Source organism: Strigops habroptila, chromosome 2 (assembly GCF_004027225.2).
Source record: "Strigops habroptila isolate Jane chromosome 2, bStrHab1.2.pri, whole genome shotgun sequence".
NCBI classification, from domain to species: Eukaryota; Metazoa; Chordata; class Aves; order Psittaciformes; family Psittacidae; genus Strigops; species Strigops habroptila.
In genome coordinates, this window is record NC_044278.2 from 48,697,950 (window position 1) to 48,724,732 (window position 26,783).

The 26,783-nt window shown below is 41.3% G+C and overlaps 1 protein-coding gene across 1 annotated transcript in view; it reads left to right on the top strand.

Moving 5' to 3' along the window:
- Positions 1-26,783, top strand: part of ARHGAP6 (Rho GTPase activating protein 6) — a 165,289-nt gene that overhangs the window by 99,784 nt on the left and 38,722 nt on the right. Inside the window, exon 3 of the mRNA XM_030477470.1 lies at positions 17,513-17,584. Coding sequence (XP_030333330.1) covers positions 17,513-17,584 — 72 coding nt within the window. The remainder of the gene's footprint in view (positions 1-17,512; positions 17,585-26,783) is intronic.

Genomic DNA, 26,783 nt, shown 5'->3' on the forward strand with positions numbered 1-26,783 from the left:
TAGTTTAGGTTGGGAGGGACCTTTAAAGGTCATCTAGTGCAACCTCCCTGCAATAAGCAGCAGCAGCTTCAGCTGGATCAGGTTGCTCAGAGCCTCATCCAACCTGACCTCGGATATTTCTAGGGGTGGTACATTCACAGTTTCTCCGGGCAACCTGTTCCAGTGTTCCACCATCCTCATTGTGAATGACTTCTTCCTGCTTTAAATCTCCCCTCATTTAGTTTAAAATCATTACCCGTCATCCTATCGCAACAGGCCCTGCTAAAAAGTCTTTCCCTATCTTTCTTATAGGCCACCTTTAAGTACTGAAAGGCCACAATGAGGCCTTCCTGGAACCTTTTCTTCTCCAGGCTGATCAACTGCAACTCTCGATCTTTCCTCATAACAGAGGTGTTCCAGCCCTCTGACATTCATGGCCCTCCTGGACCTGTTTCAAAAGGTCTGTGTCTGTCTCGTACTGGGGACCCCAGAGCTGAACGCAGTGCTCCGGGTGAGGGTCTCATGAGAGTGGAGGTGGAGAATCACCTGCCTTGACCTGCTGGCCACACTTCTTTTCATGCAGCCCAGGAGATGGTTGGCTTTCTGGACTGTGAGGACACATTGCTGGCTCATGTCCAACTTTTCATCCGTCAGTACCTACTAGTCCTTCTCCACACAGCTGCTTTCAATCCCTTTATCCCCCAGCCTGTATTGATACCAGGGGTGCCCAACCCAGGTGCAGGACCTTGCACTTGGCCTTGTTGAACCTCATGAGGTTCACTCGGGCCCACTTCTTGGGCTTGTCAAGGTCTCTCTGGACCTCTGTCTATCTTGAGGTGTGCTTTCCAGCTCTATTCTACTTCAGAGAATGCCACATGAAAATATTCAGGAGCAGAAGTCAGTGAGACAACCCGTGAATTAGAAAATACAGAAAACTGGTTGGGATTCTTTGTGGTTCTTTGACTGTTTTTCGTAACTTGTGAGTGAATAACATTAGAATATGCTCGTGCCTGCTGGGCATTTGCTTCCTGCAGGCATTTGAGTAATTACATTTACTGGCATAGGTATTGTGGAAAGTAAAAATTAATTGTTGGGTAATAAGTGTTTGTGCCAAACGTGCTTGCTGGAAGTTAAGTCAGAATACAGAAGCATCTCCCTTATCTTTACAATCACAGTCATGCCATTATTGGTTGCTTCTTCATAAATGTTTCAGTCCTCCCATGCTTAGAAGCTCCCTTTGTCTCAGCAAGTGCAGTTGGTTAGCACTTTTAGGACAGAGCTGGCTATTCCCACATTTATAGAGGAATGCATAGAATGTAGTGCCCCATATTGTAATCCCTCTTGTTGTAGCCATTACCTTTTATGAAGGGCATTACTGACATTTGTTAAATGTCCTGTGATCAGAGAGAGGGGACCATCTCCCACAGGAATTTATTTAACCGGCATGTGATTTAAGATATCCTACAGTTGCACTGCAGTAAACAATTAGAAGGAATGCAAATTGATCAAGAATTACTATTTTTAGATATATGACAGAGATAACTTCAGGTTTGTTTCTTGTTCTCTTGTTTTTCTATCTCATACCTGTCTTTCAGATTCTGTAATCAACATATTTTTTCAGCTCCCATGTCACTCCCCTATCTGCCACCAGCAACTAGACCAAGAATTGTTTATGCTTTCTCTGGGTTAGTGTGTTAAGTTGCAAGAGGCTATCATTTCTGAGCAGAGCATTACAGTTTCTCTACCAATGCAGTTATTCTGTGGAAGATTTTTATTTTGCTGTCTGACGTTCTGAATGGCACAACAGTACATTTCTGTTGACAATTCTTTACAATTGCTGTTTAGAATATACTGTGGTTTTCTCATTTCAGGAAAGTCAATCTTCCTTTCATAATAGGAGAAAAAAAAAACCTGTAATGAAATTCACTTTAGGTGTGCTTTTGTTTTGATGACTTTCTAATTGTGTGTGACCTTGTATGTAAGTAGTGAGAAAGATGAAGCTTTTGCTCATGTCTTCGCAAAATATGGTAACTCAAGTCAGGTAGCTTTTTCAAGTAAAACAGATTGGAGCAGAAGAGTTCTTCATTTTCTTCTGTTCATAGGCTCCAGGTATCTCTTGAGCAGAGAAAATATTGAATGAGGTTTTGTCAGATCAGTTTCCTAAACACCTCATGGTTATAACTCTCCTCCTTCACAGTCCTGTCCCACTTCACTAAGCCTATGTTGTGAAAATTAGGGAAATATCTATCAGAGAAGAGGGAAAAATATGTAGGTACCACCAGTGTTCAGACAAGTAGACATGCTGTAGCAGAATTGTTACAAAAGGCTTGGCCATCCCATTAAAGTCCTTGAAAGTGTTATTTGAAATTGGCTTAGAATTCATTTAGCCCATGATTAAGCTCTTCAGACTGTAAACTGGACAAAGGCTTGTAAACAGTGGCTCATGCTAAACGGCAGGGCATCTCAGTAAAAATAAGGGCCAATTTTTATACATTTGGCCTGGATTTCTCATATACTAATTTCTTCTTTGAAAACTCATGTGTTGGAAGGGCTGGAAAACAGTTGATGTTTTCACATGAATAAATCTCTTAGAGTTCCAGAAGTTGGTCAGTTGTATTTCTCGCTGGTAATACTGTCCTATGCTGTAGCCACACAGGTAACGTTACTGCACAGTAAGCATCTTGGTATAATTAGGTAAACTACATTATTACTGCGATAACAATCCAGCTGCCTGCATTGTCCTGGGATACAAAAGAAACAGGTATGTGTCTGTGCAGCAAAATAGAAAACTCATGTGCTGTTATCACACCATGTGTAATCTCCAGAGCTCTGGGGAAGGGTTGTGAATAGCAGAAGACTTACAGTTATGAGCACGTAGAAGTCTTGTGGGCTAGGAATTTCCCCCAGGGAGTTTCCATCCTCCTTCCTCTTGCCTCTTCCATAGCCAAATACAGATGAGGTTCTTGATAAAGGGAAGCACTGATGCCTGAATTCAGGTCTGGGAAAACAATTTAGTAAGTGCTGTTGACTACTCAAAAGTGTATATGATATTCTTCCATTGAATTTCTTTAAAAAGTTATAGACAAACCTGGGGGGATTCCTGGAGAAGTGCCAAAAAACAGCTATAATGCTACTTATGTCTGTTTAATACTGCTTTTACTTTTATCAAGCAGAGGTGCCACAATAGTGCTTGCTACCGCAGCACTGCCCAAAATGGCTTTTGGAAGAAAACATTCCACTTATTCTTGTCTAACCCTACCTGCTAGGGCTGGGAGAGGGCATCAGTGGGAACTCCTTGGGAAGAGGGAGTGAAGACATTGGTTCAGTGGGGAAGAAAGGGATCTTAATAGATGGTGGGGAAGAAGTAGATAAGAAGATTTTCCTCTTTTACACAAAACTGCTGTAACCTATTCTGTATTACAAAAATGGTGCTACATATTGCCACTTGTAATTACTTATTTTGCCTTTTGTGGGTAGATGATAATTTGTTATTGATTCATGTGCTGCCTGCCACTTGGGAGCACAGGCTGCCTGCCTCACAGTCTCAGCTTCTGTAGGAAGAAGAAACCAGTAGGCAAGTAATCATACTGGTAGGTACCAGTCTTTGTCACACAGTGTTTGTGCAATGATTGAAGCATAGCAACTGAGAGCACACAGACCAAACTGGTCCCTTTTTCTCTCCCCACCTTTTTAGTTGCCTGATGACAATGGTGCATCTGAGAGTTAACAGGCTAAATTAGCAAGGTGTTGTAAAGGCATGTTCATTGCCATTGCCCACACAGTACAACTTGGACTCAAAACTGGCTTCAGACACTGAAGAGAGAGAACAGGCACACAGAGCACATATCTGCTTGTATGTTAGCTTTGCTTTGATTTGTTTTGACAAGCTTGGGACAGCCTATAATTATTCATAAAGGCATCAAAAGTTGTGAAGCTTTTTCATATGTATCAGCCTGGAGACTACTGTTTTACAGCCGCAGCTAAATATTGCAGCTGCATGTTTGAAATTACCTGCTGGAAAGAAGTACTTTTCATGGGCTGCTGATGATAAAAAATAAAAAGAGAAGCACGTTTATTTTTTCTGCTGAAAGATGGTCATTGCAGCAGTTACAACTAGGACAAGTACCTGTGTTTTTATTGCACTCCTGCATTATAGCTCCAGCTATGAATCAAGGCTCTGTTTTGATGTACACACCTGTGCAGTGGTTTTGGCCACCAGACCTTAGTCTCAGCACAAACTGGGGGGCAGGGGAACAGTGAGAGAGACCCAGGATGTGTATTGATGGGTTAACCACTGAGGGGCTTAGAGAGCTGCCCCCTGCCCCACTGATTTGCGGATTTAAATGTCCCCTGAATCCTATAATAAGAATATGGGCTCAAAGAGTGGATCATTTTATAGCTGTGTTTAATCTTAGTTTAGCAGATCTATCATCTTAAGGTAGCATCAGCAGATCTGTCAGCTCAAGATTGCAGAATTGATGAGCCCTCTTGATATCCTAATGTTCATCCTTAAGTGGATGACACATTCAAAGTGACTTCTGAAGATGGGGAAGGTGAAGGCACTGAAAGGACTTGAGGGACCAGAAATCAGAATGGGTTCTTGTGCTGGACACAATTGTAGGACTAGTCAGTTATGAGGCATTGAGGTAGAGGAAAACTACCTAGAAAAAGGTGTTCCCTTATATTCCCCAAAAAGGGGAAAGAAATGAAAGTTTATGCTGAATTCTTTTACCTATTAAAGTTCAGAAAAATTAATTTAATGTGGATGCAGTAGAATTTGAGTCAGGAAGGGGAATATATTGTCTAGGTTTTAGGTATTTTAGGTATTGACTTTGTTTTAGGTTTAACCCTTCCCAGAATCTCATTGTTTTCCTTATTAAACATTTGATTCTAACCTCCTAAATTATTTCAGAATTTCAGCTGCGAGAAAGTTAACATGAGATCTTCTGTCTGTGTGCACTAGGTCAGATTTCAGAGGCCTGGGCTCACTCAGTTTATAAGTTCTACCGGGCAAGAACCCTGAAAATATATTTTTATTTTTCATACATCATTCTTTTCTTATAATTAATAATAATGAATTCCACTATTAACCATCTTTCAGTTGAGTATTACAGGGGTACTATCAAACTTCAGTTTGCATAGGAGGATAGGAGGACTCTTAGTACAAGAGCTCAGTCCCTTATCTTCAAATTGACGTGGTGAAATATTTGTTCCAGTCTCATCTTCAAAATACAAGACTGATGTAGCTAAGGTTGAATATTGAGGTTATGTGTTGGCCTGGGACTATTAACAGATCAGATGCAACAAACTGCAGTACGTGCAGTGGGTTGGGCTAAGGCCAGGGCATCCATCTCTCCTGAATTATCTCACTTTTGTTGGCTTGGGTCACAATCCTAAAGTTATGTTGATGTAGTGTTTTGATTTTAACATGCACTATGTACAGAAGTATATTTATGCCTTTGTACAAGTGTTGCATACATTTACTTTGTGCCTTTGGGTTTATTTTAATGTTTCTTAACTATTTGGAGTGAAAATCCAAAGCTGAGACAGAATTTGTCTTTACTTACCAGAACTGACAATAAACATGTTACCCAGCTATTTTAGCAAGTGTACCAAGCGTAATAAAAGAGATTAGCTGCCTTTACTAAGAATTCTGTTTACTATGTTGAAGCCACCTATGACAAGAATATATAACCACACAGTTTCTTGTTGTTAACAGCAACTAGGTGATACACAGTAGTTTTCAGTAATTACAGCAAGTATTTGAGTTTCTGGGGGATTTTTTTTTTTTTTTGACTTACTGGAACATCTGGGGAGAGAGAAGGTAATACTTCATTTTACTGCCAAATCTTGTTCTCAGTTCATTCAATTAGTTGTAATGAATATAATCTAAGGTTAGGTTTAGAAACATAAATGTAGTCCCAGTCATTTAAGGGAAGATACTGCTTATGCTGTTTGAACATGTGCTGTAGTACATCTTCGCATGCAAGTTTTGTAGCCAGTTCCACCAGGTGTGTGATGCTGTGCATCTGTTCACATGAAGTGAGCATTACTCTCCTGTACGACTTGCTTTAGTAAGATGAATTTGAAGGAGCAGGGCTGGATAAGTGTGTGATTACAGACTGAGTGCAGAGATAACCTCATCTCTGAAATGGGAGAAACATGCATAGTTGGGCTTTCTGAATTTTTATTGTTCATTGGTGCACTTTGCCCCCAATATGTTCCAGTTAAGCTTTGAATGAAAATGGGAATTCAGAATTATGTGTTCTCTGCTTCTGGCTTATTTTGGCAGAGAACAGCTTTTTGGATGTGTTTTTTGCTTGCATTACTTGTCATTGTATTTCATTACTCATTTTCCTTAACGCTGAGGGTGACTATGATTTTTATCTGGACTTGCATTTTTGTGAGGGCTCCAAACTGCTCGTTATTTTTAATCATTGACCATGTTATATAGTTCACAGGCTGTTGTGACAGAAAGCATCTAAGTAAACTGTAGCCTACACTTTGTGGACCTATGGAATTACAGACTGGATGCTTTTGAGTTGGCATCAGTACATCTTTTAAGTGAAAAGGCTTATTATCACCCCTCTTAACACCAACCTCTGCCAATTCTTTTCTCATATAAATACTGTCTCTAACATGATCCCATGAGTCCATGTATTTTCTTTCAATATTGCATTGTTGATGAAGATTACATTAAAGACAAATAAGACTGTGAGCTAAATTCTGTTCCTTTACATTATTAAATCTTGGCTATACTGTATCAGGCCTGCGTCAGACTCGGTCAGATGCGAAAACTCTATATTTTGCTGATTGTTAGGTGACAGCTTCCCCCCCACCCCTCCAATTCAAATTTTCCATGGATATATGGATTTTTCTGAGATTTTTTTTCCTCCTGGGAAAATAAAAACAATCTCTCCCAGTCTGAGGGGAAAACCCCCCCCAAAAAAAACCCAACAAACCAAAAACCACAATTGACTGAATGTTTTAAGCTAGGAGAACTCCCAGCTGCTGCAGGGTAGAGGTTGGAAGAACATGCAGCCTTGCACTCTGCTACAGAGGAGTTTGTCAAAGAGAAGGTGACAGGAGCTTTTCCAGGCAGGGAGATAAGCAGCCAAAAATATAATTATTTTTTTTTTTTCCTCATAGTAAGAAAAATTGCAGAAATTTCTTGTGATTTTTTTTTTTTTAAATTTGACTTTTTCTCAACATTGAGACCAGAACAAAATGGAAATACATAAAGCTTGCAAGAGTGTAATTTTTCTAATGGTAGAAAAGGGGAAATAATTTATTATCTAAAAAAAGTTTTAGTGATGTGTTCCTTTTTAAATTTTGCTATGAGGCATTTTTTTATAAAAGACTAATGCTCCACAAATTGATTTTTAGGATTTTCTTGTATCACGTAGCAGGTTTTACATGTCTGTTTACATCAGGAAAACTATTCAGCATATCTATTCTGTCAGGTAGAGAGAAACTAATAGTTTTAAAAGCAGGTGTTTTTACTCAAAACTCGCTACAAACAAAAGTTTGTCTTTTTAATAATTACTTTGGGTTTCGGTGAATAGCTAGGAGCTTTTATTGAGAAGCAGAATGAATTTTCTTCAGTGCTATATGAATAGAAAACAGAAGTAGAAGATGATAGGCTTCTTGGTGAAATCAATGGCACTGTTAATGTGAACATGGAAAAACCAGTGTACAACACAACACCTTTATAAGAAAGATTTATGTAACTTCTAAGAATCAACCTTTTGTGTAGGTGTGTTTTGTGAAGACACAGGAAGAGAGTGGGGACAGGGATGGACATTGAAGGAATGCTTTGCTGTGCTCATTGGGCAGGAGTCTTTCAGTAGGTATCACAACAAAGGGAAGAGATCTTCTGAAACTCCAAAGATAAATAGAAAAATATTATGATTCACATTTCTGTATACAGATGTCATGAGACATGCTTACTGGAGATGGCATCGTGACCAGAGGTCTTCATTATTATTGCAGTTGATTATTTAAATGCTGACTGTTGTGGGTTTAGGGTACTGCTCTTATAAATCCAGATCCAGAGACTGCTGCGTGCATTCATTCCATGTGAAGTCCCATTGAACTTAGAAATTACTTCTGAGACATGAAGAAAAATCCTAGCTAATGTAATTTCCTCAATAATACACTTGAAATAACTGACTGTAAGTATGTATAAATACAGTCAGTATTTTGTCTGTATTAGTGTGCCATGTGGAAATCTCAGCATCCATTTTGAAATGTTACTCATGACCACTGGCTGTATTGAAAAGTTCAGACTCATAGCCTGAACAAACCAGTGTTAGGAAGCAAAATGCATATACAGAGTTTCTGAAACACTATGTTTTGCAAAATAGGTGTATTTGATTCTTTTTGTTTTCTAAATCCATATGAGAACACTAGTGTAACAGAGGTATTCTGACTGTAGTTTGCCAAATTTGTCTTTAGTACTTGATGCCGTACCAGCCCTTTGTTGCTGAACGGTAAACCAGGCTGACCTGGTTTGCTGACCTATGCTTTGCAAATAATCCATGTAAGTGTGTGGTAATTCTATAGTGGCTTAAGATTTTGTGCTTTATTACAATTCAAAGCCAAAGAATAAATGCCAATAAATATATTCCATGTGCAAAGCTTTTGAATCTTTATTTACAATACTGACATTGTAGTCTACCCATTTCTATGTTCTACTTGGCAGAGCTTTGCTTCAACATCTGCATTCTTCTGGTATACGTCTTTTAAAAATTTCAGTTGAAAATCAGGTTTATTTCTGTTCTCTTACGTGTATTGCTCCTTTCAAAAGTGCATTAGGGAAGTATTTCTAATGGGGGTTTCTTCTTGCCTTAAGTAGAAGAATTAATTTCTAAAGTTTCTTCGAAGGCATGGTTTCAGTGAAATTGCTGTGGTTGGTGCCAGAAGTGTAAGATATACCTGTAAATACTGATGTCGTGGTTTAAGCTCAGCTGGTAACTCAGAACCATGCAGCCGCTCGCTCGCTCTTCCCCCTTCTTCCTCCCGCTCCTGGAGGGATGGGGAGGAGAATCAAAAGAATGTAAATTCCACGGGTTGAGATAAGAACAGTCCAGTAACTAAGGTATAATACGAAACCACTACGGCTACCACCAATAATAATGAGAGAATATAAAACTAAAAGGAGTAAGTAAAAAAGAAAACAATAAACAATTGATGCACAATACAATTGCTCAACCACCTGCCGACCAATACCCAGCCCAACCCAAGCAGCGATCTGGGCCTTCCGGGTAACTCTCCCTGGTTTATATACTGGGCATGACGTGTTGTGGTATGGAATACCCCTTTGACTAGTTTGGGTCAGATGTCCTGTCTCTGCTTCCTTCCGGCTTCCCATGCCCCTCCTCACTGGCAAAGCATGAGATTTAAAAGTCCTTGGTCAGAGTAAACATTACTTAGCAACAACTAAAAACATTGGTATGTTATCAGCGTTGTTCCCAGGCTAAAGCCAAAACACAGCACTGCACCAACTACTGAGAAGGATTAAAAATAACTGTTACAGCTGAACCCAGGACAGTATCCACCTCTTATTCTATACCATTCACATCATGCTCAGATCCCACATTTTTCAATATACTGTCGCATTTTGTCATATAAATATATATGTGTATATATTCACACACAGAGAGAGACAGATATCGTTCCTTAATCCATGGACCATCCCTATAAATTTTGCTGAATTCATTCAGTCTATGATGTCAGGCTTCATCTCCTCTAAGAGTCTTTCAGGGCAGGAGAGATGGTGTGTAGTGTTGGATTGTTGCCTGCCGATGACACTGCTGAACTCATCTGGTTTCATCAAAGTTTATTCTTTGTTGGGGTGATGATTGGAGGGAAGTCAGGATCAGTTGATGGTGACCTGAGGACAGTTCTGGTATTCTCCCATTGCTGCTGCTGCCAACTTTCCCGTGATTTTATTCTCTGCTGATGATCATGACAGCACATATCTTCTTTTCAAAGCCCAGAGTGGTGGAGATGGGCATCTAGCTGATGGGCTATGGAAGTATTATATAGCAGGCAACAGCATATAATTGAGTTCATTGGCTGTTTTCCCCTAAAATTAAATCCCCTTGAGGTACACACCGAACTTCCCCAGCAGCAAAGTCCCAGATGTACCATAATCTGTTCAAGTTAGGAACTTACCTACCTTTGGAGTGTAAGGAAACTCTTGCCACACTACAGATACTGCTACAGTGTTAAAAAATACAGTGTCTGTATTTCGTCTTGAACCTGCTACTTCACGTTATTGTTTCCTGAATCCTGTAATCAGTCTTAGTGTAGCAGATATTACCCTGAAGTATAGGGGTGGGTCCCTCTAATTTTGGTATATCTGTAGACTTTTTATTTTACTTTCAATATTGACTCTGGCTGTGGCTTTTGCAGACCTGACCTTGCTCCAGAGCCTGAATCCCATATCCCCTAGCTACTGACATTTGGTTCTCATCCTTCAAGTACAGTCCACTGCACTTGCCTACCAGTTTTCACTCAAGTTCCTCACGACAAAGAATCATGGAAGAACATATTTGAAAACACTGAAGTAGTTATTTTCTTCTAATGTATATACTTGGAGACTCTTTAAAACCTTGTATACATTCGGGAAGATGTAGGCAAGTGGAGCTGAAATGTGTTTTCCTATGATTCTTCTATCCACAGGAATTGAGTAACATTTGATATCTGAGTTAGAGCATTGCCTAAAGTAAGCTTTTTTCTTTTCTTTTCTTTTTTTTTTTTTTTTTTTGAGGAAGGGTTTGTACCTATCTTTTTACAGTTATAGTCTGTACCTGTATCCTGCTGTTTTTCCAACACGTAACATTTTTTGTTCAGCAAGTTGGGACATGACTCTCTGATAGAAATAGACCTTGAGAATAAGCTTCACTAGAAATGGTGCATTTTTCACTCTAACAGATTTGATTCTAGTTTGGAACTACACATTTTAGATGTGTTTCCCTAAAAGACAGGGCAGTCTACTGGTAATGTGCTCAGCTGGTATAAATTGGTATATCACCTCTGCTTTCGGAATTGACGTGCAGCATCGAAAATCTATTAATACCTGGCAAGCAAACTACGTATTGTATCAGAATCACAAAAGGTTATTGTAAAGTGTTATTTGATTAGTAAAACTCAGGTCTTTTGAAGCAGGTGAGGTTTCTAGCAGTTTTGCCTTCTGGGCAGGTTCCACGGCAATTTATGAATACTTCCTAGGTAAATAATTTAGTTCATATACCAGCATGACTGAATTCTTACTGTTGTAAAGAGATAGTGTGTAATGCAGAATTTAAACTTCCAGCAGCTGCACCACTTAAACCTGCACATTTTGATTTTATAATCCCTCCATCTTCCGTTTCAACAATCAGTTATGGCTTAGCCCAGAGAGATGGAAGCCTATATCTGAAGAAGATGCACTAACCACAGGTTATCAAAGAGGGATGAGGAAGAAGAGAATGAAAAGTTCTTCACTGTGAGGGTGGTGAGGCACTGGAACAGGCTGCCCAAAGAAGTGGTAAATGGTCCATCCCTGGCAGTGTCCAAGGCCAGGTTAGACAGAGCCTTGGGGACATGTTCTAGGGTGAGGTATCGCTCACTCTCGACCTTAAGGTCTAGGATTAGGCATTCCTGCCTATGGCAGGGGAGTTAGAATTAGATGATCTTAAGATCCTTCCCAACCCAAACCATTCTATGATTCTACAAAAAGTACACTTTGGTCTGATGGTTGTGGGTTTCCTCTAGTGGTGGTATTGAGTGGTGGGTATATAAAAGGCAGGCTGGGTAGAGCTTTGAGCAACTTGGTCTAGTGGAAGGTGTTCCTGCCTATGGCAGGGGGGTTGGAACTGGATGATCTTTAAGGTCCCTTCCAAACCGTTCTATGATTCTATGTTTGTATACACTGTATTGCAGAGAACATAATTTCCTGTGCAGTCAGCTTTCCCCACACCTCACCCAGTTTCTCATTGTTGCCCTTAGAAGGGTTTCCAACCTAGTATTCTATGATTCTGTGACCTGTGGGCTCAGCTCTTCTGGTTTTGTATTGCTTTCTCTGCCAAAATCTGTAGCTCCTGGTTCTGTGGTTGAAATTGTTTACTCTCCATCTGTGCTGCAGCCAGCAGTGCTTTGGAAGTTACTGCATGAGGACTGGGCATTTCAACAAGTTAATCTAAATAAATATTTCAAGATGGACATTTATAGTCACAGAAATGGCTAACTAAAACCAGCACCCTCCTCCTCAGGAAAGCAGCTCCAAATGTGCATTCAGAAGCAAATCTGCTTTGTATCGTGACCCAGAGAAATGACTTCAGCCACAAACACCACACAACTGTCAATGAATGAAGCACAGTCTTGTCTTTACTGTTCTCTGTCAACAGAATTTAGCAATGTTTTCTGATTGAAGAGTCTCTGTTACTTGATGTATGACTTGCACAGGCAAGAGAGATGCTTGGTATTCAGCTCACAGGCTGAGTGTGGGAGGCTGGCACTGGGGAAATGTGTTGCTTTCGATGAGTGAAGTGAACTGACAAGTTCTTAAGAGGGGTCTTTGTGGTGCTTCATGGTCTTGGTGCTTTGGGGTGCCACGGGCAGTAATTTTCAAGACTGAATGGATTACATTTTCAAAAATAATTTTTTTTTCTTTAGATGCAATTAGATCCATTACTAATGCTATTAAGGGAAAATGGCCATGAATATACCTACTATGAAGAAGTATTCTAGAAATTTTAGAAAAGTGTTAACTTTTTCATCCACTTCTGTTTTGATAAATGAGCTATGAGTATGATAGTCATCTCTTGCATAGCTACTCTCTTTATACAGTGTGAAAATAACCTGTAATTGTAGAATATGACAATTTTTTTTTTCCAAATGGATAATAAACACCATTCTCGTAAGCAAAGGAAGTTGCTAATAGATGGGGAGGGGAGTTCTCTTTACTCAGAAACCCTGTAAGCAACAAAAGACCTCTTTTTTCAAAAACCTACTGAATTAAATTAGCTTAAAATCTCTGTATAAATTTATGAATTATAGTTTTGATTAGCAAAAACGTGTACTTGCATGTAAGTAACGTAAAAGGATCATCCGTTCTTATATATAATCACAAGCCCACGTATAAGGAAAGAAAGTGCTGAAGAATCCTATTTTTGTTACAGGCTCACTTCAACCTTATTGACAGGGTACTTTCTGTGATTTGAAGCCTAATACTATAATAATGTCCTAAAACAGACTTAGAAAGCTCAGGTGCTGTTGTAATTTTTACTGCATATAATATTAATTATGAAAAACGTTGGATTAGGGCTTCGCAGTATAGTGGCTAATAAGTGTCATAATATGAAACTGGTGGCCAAGAGTTCCTGAATGTTAACTCCAGGTGTGCCACACAAATTGAACAAATCACCTATACCTACTTTGTGATACTTTTACTTATGCAAAGCAACACCTGTACCTACCAAATAGACTTGTGAATTTCCATAAGTGTAAAATTGAGTATAGCAATGCTGGAAGTACATAATAGTGACAGGATTCAGCCTGCTCTCTCTCTCTCTTCAAGTCATACGTGGTGTTGGTAAGTGGTCTTGTGCAAAGCCACAGAGCAATGTCATGAAAAAATACGAAGTTCTCTTTCTTTCCTTTTTTTAAATTTAAAGCTGAAATTTACATATCCTCAGCATGAAAATTACTTCTCGTTACCTAGTTTTAGAATCACGGTCTCACTTAGAGTGAAATTTAGGCTGTGAAATGGGCTATATAAAATCTCCGTTTTGAGAATGTAACTGGTAATTAAATAGTGTTACTGGTGACAATGCAGCTGAATTTCAACTTTATCGCAAAATTTCAAAAATGAGACCCTCAGAATTAAAGCTTCTCAATTCTTGTCCAAAGTCAGTATATCAGTGCAAATACTCTTGTATTCTATAGGCTGTGGTTCACTGACAAATTCATAAAAAGATGACCTAATTTTTCAAATAGAAAAGTCTTTTTGGCATTAACTGAACCTGGAAGTGCTCATGACTTTGGAAAAACAGGTCATGTAGCAATTTAATATGCACTCAGGAGTTTGATTCTAGACTCTTGGTCTTTTAAATATTCATCATGCTAGTCTTAATATATAGATGCCCAAAGAGTGATGTATGCATTGCAGTGAAAAATGCAGCAGATATATAAATTAGTAAGCATTGAACAAACCAAGCTCATTTCTGGAAATAAACAAGCAAACAAAACCCTGACAAAAAAAACCCTGATCTGCACAGCTGCCTGGGTGGGTTTTCTTCCCCAGAAAACTGAGTAGGATAAGAAAGAAGAAAAAAAAGTAACTTCCTTCACTTTGACAGTTTCTGTCTTTTCAGTATGTCTATTGTCTTGCTAATATTCTTGAGTGGAACTGTTGGAGGAGCAGTATATTGTTGATCTGTAGAAAGAAGACATTAAGTGATAATTATATACACAAAAGGCTGGATAAAAGCCCAACAGCATTTATCGCTTTGAGGTTTAAACATTTCCAAACTGCAAATTAAAATAGCAGTCCATATTTAATAGCACTTTGGCCTGATACAATACTATTTTAGTTGATAATGCTTTGCCTGTTTTGCAAGAGTGTTTTGAATATTAATTATATTCTCAAAACACACTGCAGATAGTATTAAGCATTATTGTTATGAATTGTGTTCATAATAATTTAAGATTTAAAATTGCTATAGTTGCATAAGTCTTTAAGCACATTATGAATATTTCAGCAGTTTTCATGCCTGATATAACCTGAATCAACAGTCATTTCAAAACATTTATTTTTACAGAACGTAGATTGTAATTAGTCACGTCTTTTGTTGAGAATGAGGAGAACTGGAACTGACCTCAGACCTCTTGGCAAATCTCCTAAGCTTTAGCTTTTCACTGGGATTCCTCTCAGTCTTATTTTCATATGCAACTCCCTTTCTTTTGACAGTGGGGTAAACTTTAAGTGTAAATGGTCATAGCTCCACTGCCTTCAGTGGAACTGCATCCGTTTGCCCAAGATCTCTCTCTTCTGTCACTCTGTGTTTTCTTTCTTTGCTTAGGAGTCCACAGAGTGGACTCTTCTGTATTTTCTGGTTTGTCCATCTCCAGAACTGCTTCCTGCTTCTTATATTTCTTTGGACCTGAATATCACTTGTATCCAAAATTCAAGGTTTGCAGAGCCAAACGCACAAATGTTGTCTCAGCCTGTAATTTACTGAGGAATTACTTCATTATTGGAGTGCAGAGAATCACCCATTTAGAACAAGGTTCATGGGAAAGCATTGATAGTTTGGCCCTAGGAGTTGTTAACCTATTTTCCATGTGAATATGAATGCCATTTTTTCCTGTGTTCAATATTGAATAGCATTCATTTTTCCTGTATTTCTGTTGAATTTGGCTATGCAACACTTAAAACACTCCAGAAGTTGCTGTTGTCTAGGTAATAATAGCAAAACACTGTATTTTACATCCAGTTTTGACTTTGGTTCTCATTTTCACATCTTGGTAGACTTCAGTGGAATGTCAAAGTAGCGATAGGTGGATCTTTGGAGAATAAGGCTCTAAGACTCCAAAGAAATGTAAGTAATTTATCAAAAGGCTACTATGAAGCAGTATATAATTAATAAGAAGTTAGAAAGTATTTTATAATATAGAAAATATTATAAAATATAGAAATAATGTATAGAAATATCTACATAATATAGAAAAAATATATAGCAATTATATAAATATTTATGTAAAGTCAGAACACAGTGGTAGTAGGGAATCCTATAAAAACAAGCGGTGCTGTCAGGTGTATGTAAGCAGGCTACCAACTATTCATATTGCCAGAAGGTGAAAGAATTTCTGTAATAAACTGAGTCTTATCAAATGGAAATGTCAGAAGGTGTGAAAAGACTGGGCATATTAATCAAAGTATGACTTTGAGTTATGAACTTGTCATACAGCCACGAAAAAGGAAAATCTAATCACAGACCATATCAGACCATGAATTACCACCGTTACTTTGAAGAATACCATAGCTGTTCTAGTCAGCCTTACTTCAGAGAGATGAATTCTCACTGGAGCAGGTGTGGAAAAAAGGGAATTAACAAAACCAGAAAATGACAATCTACCTCAAAAGACAGGGAGCGAGTATCACAGCTAAGTGAGTGCTGGGCATAGATATGCTCTAAATAAATACAGGGCACAAGTGCGTGAGTGGAATTGGTCAAACCACAGTTACATAAGGTAGAAAGAAATGTTAATTTAAAAGTGAAAGGATATTAACTGGCTATGAAAAAGTCAGAATTTTTCCAGCTCTCTGTTGAGTAATATTGTAGGCATGGCTTTCAGTAAGAGATGAGGGAAAACTTTGGGGAAACAGTTTGTCTTCTCTTGTGACTCCTAATTACAAAGATAAGTGTTAATTGACAAAGATCTACTTCACTCCTCTGTGGTATGTTCCCTACTGTAAAAGACCACAGAAATCACTGGCTTACCTAAGTACAAAAACATGTTGAGGCAGAGTATTTGGTGACCTTCTCACTTTAAAAGTGGAATATAGATATGATGTGTTTTTGAGTTTTTGTCATATTACAAAACTAGTAAGGCAAAGGTACGTGTTCATTAACCTTTAGCTAGAGTGGTGCCTATGTTACTGTTAGCATTAGTCCCTATGTTAGACCCTTTATATTGCTTTGGAACTTAAAAATTTCAAAAGGTACAAGTTAAAGCAGGCCCATGCCTTAATCCGTGGTATTTGTTGAGATCTAATAAATAAAATTCAGTTTTGTTGACTTTTCATTATTAAAGATTCTGCTGAAGGAAATAATGATAGCCAACATTTTGACGTAATTATTTTCAAGAATGAACCTGCCTATGCTGTTGTTTAAAATCTTTGGTCCCTAATACCTCAGTGAAAACTTGGATTAAATATAGGGTGTCAGAACAATAATTTCTCTGAGACTCTAATCCATCTAAACCAATCTGGACATGCTGTACCGAACAACAAGCTCCCAGTGTGAGTTCAGATCAGATGGGTCATGTGAAAGTGGTCAGCTATCACCCAACTGGTATGACTGATATGCAGAATTTATCCTGGAGGTTAGTAATCCTCCTCCTCCAAATAGTACCTTCAGCTCCACACCTGAATCATGCTCTTGTGACCATGGATGAGGGATAATCGCTACCTTTTAGGGTACTTGTTTTCAAGAGCATCCAGCAACAAACCTCCATTGTTAAGCCTTCAAAATCAGCGTTCCATTCTGCCACATGGGCTGTGTGACCACATGTGTAGATGTGCCCAGCAGTAGGCAGAGGGTTACATTTTGGTTCCTTAGTACAACCTTGGCATATGGGTGAACAAAGCACAGTCCTTTGTGCTGAAGCACTGTGAGAGTCCCTAGCCTTTATGAAATGTACCCCAATTCCTTCCATGTCCATCTCACTCCATGTTCCTACAGCTTGTACAGCAGTTTGTTCAGCAGTCTTTCTCTTCATTTACTTCCTTTTTCTTTTTTGTTATTTCCCCTTCTTACAGATGGACAAAAGAGGAAGAAATCATTAAGAAAGAAACTGGACTCGTTAGGAAAGGAGAAGAACAGAGACAAAGGTAAAATAAAATGAGTACATATTTACTGCTCGAGTATTTAGTTTTGCATATGAGATTTCTTTAGTCTTAAATGTGTACTTTCTGGAATAGGAAAATGTAACTGAGCTGATGTACTGCCTAGGTGTTTATTTCAAAGTTGAAAAACATGTTTTATTGTCTCTGTCATTAGTATAACCCAGATCTTTTTGACTGAGAGATTATTTCTTTGGAGAAAAGGAGGAGTTAAAGGAGAAAAGGAGGAGTTAAAGGACTGCATCTTTTCTTCATTGATCTTTCTCTCCAGTGCAGAATGTGAGATCCAGTTGTTTACCAGCATTTGCACTCTCCTTGTTCAGTTTGCAAAGCACATAAACCCAGCCCTAATCAAGCAAGTCAGTTAGTTTGCATTGCTTTTTTTAACCTTAGGAAAATAGCCGTTGTTTAAAATATGTAAATGCTTCAGGGCTACTCATCAGTTGGGTTTTAATAGACTCCATGTGACTTGGATTTACAGGTACGGTTGTACTCTTTTGTTTAGACACTAATCAGCTTTATGGGCTGGGTCCTAATCCACTGGATTTGACCTGTAATTTGCAGCCATTTGAACTAAGTCTAGATGTTGAGACCTGGAAAGTGCTGCTGAAATTGCAGTTTTCTGCATGTAGGCAATTGTGCATCCAACTTCACTTTCTGTCCTGGAAAAGTATTAGTACAACGCAGTTTCACAGGCACATACAAACTTGCAAATTTGTAACAAGAGAATTTATTTGGTTACTCTGATGTTTGTGCTTGTAATCAAGTTTGGCAGGATGGAACTTTAAAATTTTATTGAAAAAATGAACATCCTCATTTGAAAATTGCTTTAGATATTTGTCAGGAAGAAAATGTTTTCCTTTTAATTTTTGTTCGATGACTTCATACATGGGATTATTATTTTCTTCGTTTAAAAATGTCTGTGGAAAATATTTGCATTAACCTTTCTAAAGCTGAAAGTCCCCTGCCACATTTGTTTGGATAAATCCAGCGGCCTCCCATGTTGCATTGCTTGTATCAAATCTTTCATTTCTTATGAGAATTACTTGATGTAGGACTGAGCCCACATGCAGAAGGAGTCTTTCAGGAAGAGGTTTACTGATCTTATAACATTTCTACCTTTGGAGAAAAATCTATTTTATACTGCTCCTGTAAATGCATTGCATTTGGCTGCAGTGTAATTAATCTGTCATTATGTTGCTTAGTTTACTTGGTTTTTTTTTCTCCCATAGTCTTCCACACCGTGGAAAGTGCAAAGCAACATAGTTCTGTGTAAAACCTTCCCTACTTATCATTACATTTGCCAGATATTGATTTCATGGCAGTCTGTGGTGTTCTCTTCTATATCATTTCTTGCTCTTTGTTTTTAAAATGTTCTGTCTCTCACAAATTTTTGATGGTCTGAGGGCTTCTATCTTTTCCCCCATGCATAGTACAACTTTAGACAACAGTATCCTTTGAAAGTTTCTATTTAGAAGCTCTTTTGAGAGTTTAAATACATTTTATCATTTTATTCTCATATTTTTCATTGTAGTAGCAGTTTTTAGCAATAATAAACTGATGTGATAATTCACCAAAGACCAAATTTTGCTGTGTCACCCAAACATGGTGGATCTTTGCAACTGCACTTCCAGAACTCCTCCAATGCCTCTTTGGTGCAGAGCCTTGAGAAGTGATAGTTTCCTTTAGTGATGCAAATGCTTAACCTGGAGTTGTTCTTTATTTTTCTAAATTCTCTGTTGCCAAAGATGTTTCAAACAATAATTTTTCTTACATTGGCTTGTATTGTTTTGTGAATTCCTTATAGCCTCATTTTATTTCAGCTGACCTCTGTTTCTGATAATTACACAACTGCACTGGTTAAGCACTTATAGATAATACTGTTTTCTGCTACTACATTCCTGTTCAGAGACTTGTGTGTCTACCGTGTATGATAACATATATACTCCGTTTAGTTAGTATCTTTGAGGATATACTTTCTGTTTTTATTCCAATGGGTTTTATGAGTGCACTTTCCCATTTAGGGCTCAGCAGTTGCCCACAGCAAAGGTCAGCTCTTTTATAGTTACTCATCCTTGTATATATTTTTCTACTTCCTGTTTTCCAGCATTGCTCATATCTTCTGGTTAACTATGCCCAAGCATTTTAAAAAATCACTGTGCTGGTTCTCTTAATTTTAATTCCTTTTTCTCTTTTTTTTTTTTTTTTTCTTTTCACTTCAGGCATTTCAAACATGTACCCTCCTGCTTTTATCCTCTTTCTCTCCTCTTCCACTGTCTTATTCTCATTTATAAAGACGGCTTACATATGCTCTCCATGTATAAAATGTTATTGGACCAAATCTTGAGGGGAAAATAACCCAGCACTACTCAAACAGCAGAACCTGTGTATTTCTCTCCTTCCTTTAGGACGTCTGCATTGACATGGGTGTCAGGTTGGTCATTAATGTTACAGAGCACCAGGAAATTGGAAGGAGTCACGTTCCCGCCAAGTTGTGTCAGCAGAGTGAAAAGAAAACCATTCCAGCTCTTATTTGTTTCCAACAGGAAACACATTAGGCAAAAATAGCCCAGATAGCACCAGCATATGGCCCCCTGCTTCTCAGGGCTTCTGTCCATGGTTGTTTCTGGTGTACGCTTCTCTGCCCTTCTGAGTTATTAAAGATCATCTGCCCCACAGATACTTGCTGAGCAGACTCTTGATCCATGATGGTAGAGGAGATGAGCAACCAGGAAGGTGCTGGGTTGTGACATGCGGACCATTAGCCTGGCACAGTAGGTGAAAGGCAGCTGTTTTTCTATGGGAAGCAGCAGCACCAGCATCTCTCTCAGCCTCAGGAGTTAGAAGGGAAAGTGTTGCCCAGCTTTCAGGTGACGAGCTGGATCTGGAAAGTAAAATGCAAGGTCTTATGCTGCAGGTCTCCATAAGGATGAGCCTGCCATGCTCAGACCATGGCCAAGCCCCACCACCTTCCCTGAACAGAGGCCACCGTGTCACCCAAAGTCAGAGTTAACCTCCCTCAGTGTGTGTGTGTGTGTGTCACAGCGAGCTGGAAGTAACATTCTGGTCCATTACATGGTGTTTTTTAAAAAAAGCATTTCTTCAATTTATTTTATAAAGAGTATCTTCCATTTCTGGGCAACCAGTCCAAAACAAAGACTCCACACTGTGGATGTGTGTGGAGGTGAGTATTGCCGAGGTGAGGTGAGTATCTCCAGAGAGGATGCCTTTAACACCGGAGCGGGGGGAAGCACAGCGTCCAGGAGCCTCAGTTCGGAGCGGCAAGAGCGACCGAGGGAGCCTCAAGTCCTCGACAGGACTTCCCAGGAGCCGGCAGCTTAGCTCACACGAGCAGCTGACTCACAGGGGGCGGCGCCAGGAGTGACGGCACCAGCCCTCAGTGGGGAAAAACCCACCCCAGGGAGCGTGAGTGACCAGGAGCGCGGCGAACAGAGCTTGGCATGTCAGTCAGGGCGTGGCGCGGCAGTTGGTGCAGGCAGGGCGAGCGGGCTGGTGAGCACTCGCCTCAGGACCACGGCCCGCTCTGGGAGCTCTGCCCCGGCGGTGGCCAGCGTAGGCACCCAGACAGAGCCGATGAGAGGGGAGGCTGCGGCGCAGACCTCGGAGTGTAGAAAGTGCCTCGACTGGTCTCTTGAGGCGAGGGTGCGCAATGGACAGGGCTGCACTTGGTGCGCCCTGGTGGAGGTCCTCCTGCAGCAGGTGGCTGAGCTGCGGGAGGCTGTTGGAGAGCTAAAAGATGCCAGGGCAGCTGAGAGGAAGCTGGGCTGCTTGCTCCAGGCCCAAACTGCACAGGGACTGCAAACGTCTAGCACTGCTCATATAGGAAAGAAGGAGGGCAGCAACCCAGGAAGCTGGGAATTAGTCACGAGGAAAACTAACAAAAAAAGGAGGAAGAGGACAATTAACGGCAAGGGGCTTCCTCCTAAATCTGATGTCCCCACCCAGAACCGCTTTGCGGTTCTGCAGGGGGCTAATGAGAAAGCACCCACCGCACCTAATGAGCATCCTGCTGATGCACCAGTAAAGAGGATCACTACTGGTGCCTCCAGGAAAAAGCGGAGGGTCATAATAGTAGGGGACTCTACTTTGAAAGGCACAGAGGCACTCATCTGCCAGCCTGATCCAGTCTCGAGGGAGGTGTGCTGCCTGCCGGGGGCTTGGATCAGGGATGTTGCTGAGAGGCTGCCTGCTCTAGTAAGTCCTGCTGACTATTACCCCCTTCTAGTGGTCCATGTGGGTGCTAGAGATATAGATAGCAGTAGCCTGGAAAACATTAAGAAGGACTACAGAGCCCTGGGAGAGGTGGTTAGGGGCTCTGGAGCTCAGATAGTTTTTTCATCAATTCTCCAGGACAAAGGGGAGAACCTTAAAAAAGCTAGGCGTGTTTGGCAGGTTAATAAATGGTTAGAATGCTGGTGCCATAGTCAGGGGTTTGGCTATTTAGAACATGGGGCTCCATTTGGGAGGCCAGATCTACTGGAGGCTGGTGGAGCTGGTCTGACAAAGAAGGGGAAGAGCTGTTTTGGTAGGAGGCTTGCCAGGCTGGTCAAGAAAGCTTTAAACTAGATGTGTTGGGGGAGGGGAGCATTGATCCATCCCAACACTCCTGGTCAGTTGCCAGCACCTGTAATAAGTGCTTGGAGTGATGTAGAGATGTTCCAGCTGCCCCAGCCATTGAGTCGGCTCCATTTGGAGCTCGGCTAAGGTGCCTCTATACAAACGCCTGTAGTATGGGGAACAAACAAGAGGAATTAGAGATGTGTGCAAGGCTACGGGAATATGATGTCATTGGTATCACAGAAACATGGTGGGATGGCTCCTATGACTGCAGTGTCGGAATGGAAGGTTACAGGCTGTTTAGAAAAGACAGGCCAGGCAGACAGGGAGGGGGCGTTGCTATGTATGTCAGTGATAGGCTAGAGAGTATGGAACTCTGTCTGGGGACGGGTGATGAGGTAACAGAGTGTTTGTGGGTCAGGATCAAAGGGAAAACAGCAACAGGGGACATTACGGTGGGGATCTGTTACAGGCCGCCTGATCAAGAGGACTCTGTGGATGAAGCGCCCTACAGACAGATAGGAGCAGCCTCACGCTCGCAGGCCCTTGTCCTCATGGGGGACTTCAACCATCCTGACATCTGTTGGAGGGACGGTACGGCCCGGCACAAGCAATCCAGGAGGTTCCTCGATTGCGTGGAAGACAACTTCCTCTTTCAAGCAATAGAGGAGCCGACGAGGAGAGGTGCCATGCTGGACCTTGTGCTCACCAACAAGGAGGGACTGGTTGGAAATGTAACGCTCCAGGGTAGCCTTGGCTCTAGTGATCACGAGATGGTTGAGTTTGAGATCCTCAGGACAGTGAGAAGAGCATGCAGCAAGCTCACTGCCCTGGACTTCAAGAAAGCAGACTTTGGCCTCTTCAGGAACCTCCTTAGTAAGGTTTCATGGGATACAGTCCTAGAGGGCAGGGGGGCCCAAGACTGCTGGTCAATATTCAAGGATCACCTGCTACGTGCTCAAGAGTGTTGCATCCCAACTAGAAGAAAGTGCAGCAGGAGGGCCAGGAGACCTCCATGGATGGACAAGGAGCTGCTGAGGAAACTTAGAGGGAAAAAAGAAGCTTATAGAAGGTGGAAGCGAGGACAGGCGGCCTGGGAAGAATATAGGAGCATTGCCTGGGAAGCTAGGGACCAGGTTAGGAAAGCTAAGGCCCAGCTAGAACTAAGTTTGACAAGGGATGTAAAAGATAACAGGAAAGGATTCTATAGATACGTAGCAAATAAAAGACAGACTAGGGACAGTGTGGGCCCTCTCCAGAAGCTATCAGGAGAACTGGCTACCATGGATTTGGAGAAGGCTGAGGTTCTTAATGACTTCTTTGTCTCAGTCTTCACCAGCAAATGCTCTGACCACACAACCCAAGTCTTGGAAAGCAAATGCAGGGACTGTGAGAATGAAGACCTTAGGCCCACTGTAGGAGAGGATCAGGTTCGAGACCATCTTAAGAACCTGAACGTGCACAAGTCCATGGGACCTGATGAAATCCATCCACGGGTCCTGAAGGAGCTGGCGAATGAAGTTGTTAAACCACTGTCCATCATATTCGAAAAATCCTGGCAGACAGGTGAAGTTCCTGATGACTGGAAGAAGGGTAATATAACCCCCACTTTCGAGAAGGGGAAGGTGGAAGACCCGGGCAACTACAGACCAGTCAGTCTCACCTCTGTGCCTGGCAAAATCTTGGAACAGTTTCTCCTGGAAAACATGCTAAGGCACATGAAAAACAACGAGGTGGTTGGTGACAGCCAACATGGCTTCACTAAGGGGAAATCCTGCCTGACCAATTTGGTGGCCTTCTATGATGGAGCCGCAGAACTGATGGACAGGGGCAGAGCAGTTGACGTCATCTACCTGGACTTGTGCAAAGCGTTCGACACTGTCCCGCACGACATCCTTGTCTCTAAATTAGAGAGACATCAATTTGATAGATGGACCACTCGGTGGATAAAGAACTGGCTCGATGGCCGCACGCAAAGAGTTGTGGTAAATGGCTCGATGTCCAGTTGGAAACCTGTAACGAGTGGTGTCCCTCAGGGATCGGTGTTGGGACCTGTCCTGTTCAGCATCTTTGTCGGCGACATGGACAGTGGGATTGAGTGCGCCCTCAGCAAGTTTGCCGACGACACCAAGCTGTGTGGTTCGGTTGATATGCTGGAGGGAAGGGATGCCATCCAGAGGGACCTTGACACGCTTGTGAGGTGGGCCAATGCCAACCTTATGAAGTTTAACCAAGCCAAGTGTAAGGTCCTACACTTGGGTCGGGGCAATCCTAGGCACTGCTACAGGTTGGGCGGAGAAGACATTCAGAGCAGCCCTGCAGAAAAGGACTTGGGGGTGTTGGTTGACGAAAAGCTTAACATGAGCCGGCAGTGTGCGCTTGCAGCCCAGAAAGCCAACCGTATCCTGGGCTGCATCAAAAGAAGCGTGACCAGCAGGTCAAAGGAGGTGATCCTGCCCCTCTACTCTGCTCTTGTGAGACCTCACTTGGAGTACTGCGTACAGTTCTGGTGTCCTCAACATAAAAAGGACATGATGCTGTTGGAGCGAGTCCAGACGAGGGCCACGAGAATGATAAGAGGGCTGGAGCACCTCCCGTATGAAGACAGGCTGAGAGAGTTGGGGCTGTTCAGCCTGGAGAAGAGAAGGCTGCGTGGAGACCTCATAGCAGCCTTCCAGTATCTGAAGGGGGTCTACAAGGATGCTGGGGAGGGACTCTTCCTTAGCGACTGTAGTGGTAGGACAAGGGGTAATGGGTTCAAACTTAAACAGGGGAAGTTTAGATTAGACATAAGGAAGAAGTTCTTTACAGTGAGGGTGGTGAAGCACTGGAATGGGTTGCCCAGGGAGGTTGTGGATGCTCCATCCCTGGCGATGTTCGGGGCCAGGTTGAACAGAGCCTTGAACCACGTGGTTTAGGGCAAGGTGTCCCTGCCCATGGCAGGGGGGTTGGAGCTAGATGATCTTAAGGTTCTTTCCAACCCTTACCATTCTATGATTCTATGATTCTATGTGTGTGTGCTCACACAAAAGGCTGGAAGCATTTATTTATCCACCTGGGCAGGTGCCTAGTCCTCATGCCCAAAAGGAATGCCTTCCTTCTGTTTCTTTCGTGGTTTGGGGGGGGGTTGGTGGGGTTTTTTCTTTCTTTTTTTTTCTTTTTTTTATTTTTTTGTGCTTTGAAAGTTTTTTTTTGCAGGATTTTTTTGGAGTTTTTTTTGTTAACTAGTCTAGATGAGAAGGAAACAGCGAGACTAGGCTGCAGGACACCAGAGGGGAAGTAGGGAAGACAGGTTCACAGCACTTTATACAGATGAGTTGCCTTAAGTCAAACAGTGTTTCTGTCCCTTCGGCATCACTTTTGTAAGCACAGTTGCAGTTTGAAGAGTATGTAATTTGTTCCAAACTTTTTGCGTTTCCTATATCCCAATGCGTTTCCTATATCCTGCTATGTGGGGGACCCCTACATAGCAGGACAAGTAACAACTGAGGGGGCCATGTTGTTAGGTCTTGTCTGGAATGCATCCTACCTGAAAAGTTGGTTTTTAATAGATAGGCTCCTAAAGGTTAATCCTGATGATCACACAGCAGCATGTGATTCTGTATGTGGGTTGCAGCCAAAGATCACTGAGATGTGCCTGGCACAGGAAGCCAAAAAGTTGGAAAAAAGGCCACTGTGCTGATCATGAGGGAAGCATGGTGGAGGCCTTGCTGCAGGGCGCATGAGGCATGAGCAGTTCTTGAGAAAGAACAGGGAGTACTTGAATCCTTGGTCTTGCTTGACAAACCCTCTCCTTTTGCACTGACATGCACTGAACTACCCTAGGGTGTAGGCCTCTGGAGTTATTCTCTTTGGGGAGCTACCACCTTGCTCCAGTTTGTGCCCAAGACCGTTCTTCATCCCACCCCACCAGGTGGCTGTGCTTAAAAAGCATAACCAAAAAAATATGTTACTCATTTCTTCTAGGACTGTTTGGAGATCTAATATCATATTTTAGGACTCAGTCAAATCTGTGGAGTTTTTACTCTCCTAACATGACATTTTATTTAGATGGATCAGTCGATCAAGCTATCTGTTAAGTGAGAGTTTCAGCAAGCTGTTATACTTTTGAAGGCCAACAAAGACACTGAAGTAGAACTGAATGCACTTTAAATGAGATTCATATTTTTATTTTGCCCTTTTTGACAAGTACATCTGTTGACATCTCATTAAAAGGGGAAAAATTCTAAACCAAGTGTTTTTTTCAATTGTTTTTACATCACTGAGTGGCTCACCAGAGCACGATATAGCAAAAGTTGCTGGACGTAAACAGAGAAAACAGGAGAGCAAACACTGTACCCAGATATTTAAGAAGTATTTTCAGCTTCCATCATTCAGTGTCTTTGCTTTTCGCTACCCAGCCTCTGTGTTATTAATGGCCATCATGACGCTCAATCGTGCTGTCTGCATATGTCTCCAAACGTTTGCTTTAGCTGCAGAGAAACAGTACTCAGGCTGGAGGAGCAGTAAAATGCCAGTGCTGCTTGGAATAAGAAATTCTCAGGATGCTCTGCATGCTGGCAACTGGGTATTGTTCTCTTACAAATCCACTTTTAATTTTGACGGCAGC